The sequence below is a fragment of the Panicum virgatum genome, chromosome 9K (assembly GCF_016808335.1).
Source record: "Panicum virgatum strain AP13 chromosome 9K, P.virgatum_v5, whole genome shotgun sequence".
In the NCBI taxonomy this organism is placed as follows: domain Eukaryota; kingdom Viridiplantae; phylum Streptophyta; class Magnoliopsida; order Poales; family Poaceae; genus Panicum; species Panicum virgatum.
Genome location: NC_053144.1, coordinates 11,949,848 through 11,954,145, shown reverse-complemented (window position 1 = coordinate 11,954,145; position 4,298 = coordinate 11,949,848). Strand labels below are relative to the sequence as shown.

At 48.3% G+C, this 4,298-nt stretch overlaps 1 protein-coding gene across 1 annotated transcript; it reads right to left on the bottom strand.

Moving 5' to 3' along the window:
- Positions 1–587: 587 nt before the first annotated feature.
- Positions 588–4,106, bottom strand: LOC120648333 (serine/threonine protein phosphatase 2A 57 kDa regulatory subunit B' alpha isoform-like). Its single transcript, XM_039925075.1, has 3 exons — positions 2,599–4,106; positions 1,389–1,715; positions 588–1,060 (listed from the first exon to the last, which is right to left on the bottom strand). Exons 1-2 carry the CDS (start codon positions 3,838–3,840, stop codon positions 1,389–1,391), a joined length of 1,569 nt encoding a protein of 522 aa, XP_039781009.1. The 5' UTR covers positions 3,841–4,106; the 3' UTR covers positions 588–1,060.
- Positions 4,107–4,298: the final 192 nt, after the last annotated feature.

Here is a 4,298-nt window from a genome sequence, read left to right as displayed (position 1 = left end):
GTTTGTTTATCAGAGTATGCGTAGAACGACGGCAAATAGGCTGCGTCGCTTTCGGTTTTCGGCTGGCCAGTTGCAAGTGGCTGCTGGTGATAACAGTACACCATACTTTTTTTTTTCCATGGTCCATATGCATCGCAGTAGAAAATCTCGCCGACCTTCAATACAAAACGGTATGAGTGCACGAGCACGGCCGCTCCTTTTTTTTTTTTAGGTGTCAGTACCATGCACGTGAACGCGATGGGAACAAGCGCTCCGATATTTCCCTGCCGAGTGCCGACATGCTTTCTTTCAACCCAAGAACGCCTGACCAAGATGGCATGCTCTGGTCATTGGTCAGGAGCTGCAAAATATCTGGATCATCAAAAAATAAATGAAGCGGGCATAAGAAGGAACTGGAGATGAACTGATTAAACGAGTGACATCCAGACTACACAAAGGTCTATATATAGCACCAAACACCCTAAACTTTTGAGGTTCCCCACGAATTAGCATGCATCCAAAACTTAATCCAGCGGAAGGCATGAAACAACCTCAGCAACAGAACATCAAAGCAGTTCCTACATACGAGCCATTTTGCTATCACGACACACACTAAGTTAAAAGAGCTTTTATCTCCATGTGTGCTGTAACTTCCATACAACAACATGAACTGAATAACTCCAAAAAGACAACAGGTAAAAAGGGAAAAAGAAAGAAAGAAAAACTTACATCTAGCTCAGTAATTTTTTCTACTTGAATTATCCCAATTGTGGGTACGGAACTAGGGCAAACAATGAAGGATTAATACAAGGGTCTGATTATTCATAAATTAATGGAACAGAAAAGGAGGGGCTGAACAAAGGACGGACTCAGAATCATGGCAGGACCTCACTAGGCAAAGAAACTGCAAGAATTGGCCTTCACTACCACCACTGTGTTTGAACTCAGCCTGACATTTTTTCCTTGAAGCTTGTAAAAATCCCAAGTCATCAATGTTGATATGAGCGCACAGCAACTGGCACTGATAACTTGTCATCTCAACAGGTGCATATGGATGCTCATGGGGTAAGTGAGCAGTTATCTGAGGAAGCATAAACATGCTTTCAAACGATGTTTGCATACTTGTGGTGTTATGGATGCTGACACAAATTACTAAAAAAAATAAATGCCCATAATAAACTGAAAGTTCAATACAGATATATTCCATCTTTTTGTCAACTGCCAAGACCAAGTCAAAACAAAAGGTAAGCAGTACAAAAAGTGGCAACACATCTCATAGAAATGCTAAAACAAAGGGAGAACATCAAGAAGAGAACATAAACATAGTAATACAGTTTTAGGTTACAAGATTAAAAACAACTTACGAACACAAGCACTAACAAATAAATGAAGCAGGAAGGTTATATTACCTAGTTGACCAAAACCATGTCATCTCCAGCAGCCTTGGCAGCCACAGCTTCCAATTGTCTCCATGCAGATTCTCGTTGCTCTCGGATCTCTTTAGCTTTTGCTTGTTTTTCCATGTACTGCTGTTGGCACTCTTCAAATAGCTCACTGTCCATATCCAAAAACATCTTGCGCACATTTGCAGTGAGACCATGAACGGCTAGATTCCAGTGGCTCTGTATATTCCTCTCAAGTGCTTCAAATATGATTGGAAATATAGCACCACGATTTTGGGCTATCAAGCTTACAATGTGATCATTGTTCCACAAGAACAATGCACGCTCAGCAACCTGACAAAGGAAAATCAATAATCAAGCAAAAGAATCAAACATGGAGAGGTCATGTATCACAGTAGCAGGAGCTAGCAGCTTAATATAGTGAAATGCTTGTCAGAGCTAACAATAGGGAGCAGATTTTGTTCGGCAAGGGTAGCTGTTTTTTTTTATTTCTTTATTGCAGAATATACCTAGCAGGGTCAACATATCCACACAAAAAAAAAGATAAAACGAGTAGGAAACAAAATCTTTTCATAGGTGAAGACCAAGAAAGAAATCATTGAGTGGAAGAGCCATCATTGAGACATGGCGCAGAGATACATGATGAGATGAAACTAAGCAGAGAACGGACCATTAAGCAAATTGTTCCATTAGGTCCTGGTATTGGTGCCCACAAGGCCACAATATTGCAATAAGGTATGATGGTTTGAGTGTAGAACCAAGAAACAGAATCTCAATCATTTGTGCAAACAATATAGCTTGGGTATATACAACCAAAACGTATAATGTATCTAGTCTCCAATAGTATAATCAATAATCAACCACTATAATGAAAAAAGAAATTACTGCGCCACAGTTGCTAAAATGTAAGTGTTTAGCTAGAAACCAACTCCAAACTTCATGAGTTTAGAATGACTCAGAGCACTTTATCAACTAACACTCAGTATTGCACTATGAAGAGGCATTAACGAACTATTCAAGAAAACAGTGAATTATACTTGCATAATGATCAAGCTGAATAGAAACCGTCGTAAATTAGTATCCAGCAAGCATCACAATCCAGTATTCAATACCCGCAGAGTACTAGTACATTTGACTAAATGCCATCGCTAATGTATACAAGCATGCTGATGAAAATATACTGAACCAGAACCCAGCAAATAAATTAAAGCAGTACCTGGAAATGAGAACTGTTAAGGCACCGGCCAATCTGCTTAAACAGTGGCACCATGCAACGCTGGAACTCTGCAGGCTGTGTCGCCTCAAGCACTTCTTCTAGCTCTCCCAGAAACAACACCTCCTTCTGGCAATTTGTGACTGGCCAGTATTTGAGCAGTCCCCTGATCACAGTATCTGCTAATTTGTAGTCCTTCTCAACGAACTGAACAATACAATAGGATAGCTGCTGATGGTAGATCGCCACAGACTTGGGCTTGTGCAGGGGGATGAGAGCACGGGCAAGGAACAGCTTGTGCTCCTCCTTCATTGGCAAGGCAAAGCCATTAATGATGCTTCCAAGGATCTCAAGGAGCTCCCCTATGCCATTGTGGCGCTGCGTCTCAAAGATGAACCGGTAGAACACATTGTTGATGGCCTTGCGGATGAATGGGCGGTGTACCATGAACTTGCCATAGATGCGGTGGAGCACAGTCTTGAGGTACTCACGCTCACGGGGATCCTCAGAGTCAAAGAGGTCGAGGAGGCGGAGCACGAAGGCATGGTCCACGTACCGCTTGGCAACCTTGGTGTCGGTGTCGGGAGACACAACATACCGGAGCAGTAGTTCATAGACGAGCTGGAGGTGCGGCCAGGCGGGATCGAGGTAGGGCTCCTCCTCGTCATCCGGCGTAGCACCGGGGTCGATCGCTGCAGCGGACTCGTGCAGTGCGGGCGGCAGTGGGCGGAAGATGTTGGCGGAGATGGCGGCGACGAGCGCCTCCTGGACGTGGTCGGGGAGGCGCGCGGGCGCGTTGGCGCCCGCGGCCTGCGCAGGGGCCTGCACGTAATCGACGAGCTCGAGGAGCGCCTGGCGCTTGGCCTCCTTCTCCCGCGGGTGCTTGAGCGAGTCCGAGAGGTCGAAGATAGCGGCGACGAGGCGGAGCTTGCGGAGGAGAAGCCCCGGGCGGTCGGCGGCGGCGACATCGCGGAGGAGCGGGAGCGGCTCGAGGAGCGGCGGCGATGCAGCCCCAGCCGCGGGGTTGGTCGCGAGCGCGGACGGCGCCACGTGCGGCGAGGTCGGCGAGGACGGCGTCGCGGCGGAGGCCCGGGAGGCGTGGTTAACGGTGACGGGTGCGGCTCCCCCCGCGCCGCCGCCGCCGCCCCCGGAGGACGACGAGGGCGCGGCGGGGCGTGCCCCTGGCTCCGCGCTGTCCCCGCGCGCGCTCTTGCGGTTCCCCCGCTTGATGATCTTGTTGAACATGGCGGCAGCGGCGGATTGGGAGGCCGACGGCGGCGGATCGGCGATCGATCAGCCAACGAATCCCCTCCTCTTCCCTCGGGGATTTGGGGATTTGGTGGCGAGGCGAAGGCGGTGGGTCCCAGGTGGGGTCAGCCGGTCAGGTGCGGCGAGGTGAGGGGGGGAGGAGGCGGCATGGCTCGCTGGCGATTTGGGAGACGAGAGGACAGGGGAAGGGGGATCAATGAGGGAGGAAGGAAGGGGAAGGCTGAGGAGGAGGAATGGGGATTTTTGGATTTATTTTTCGGGCGTTTTTTGTTTTGTATTTATGGAAGGCGTTTCTTTTGTATTTTGGGGTTATTTGGTCGGTTTTTCATTTCCACGGCCGGATAAATGGGACAGAGTGGCGCTTGGTAGAATGGTAGGGTTGATGTGGCTGGACCGGGCTTTGCTTGGAAGCAAAACAGGCATGCTCGTCTAAA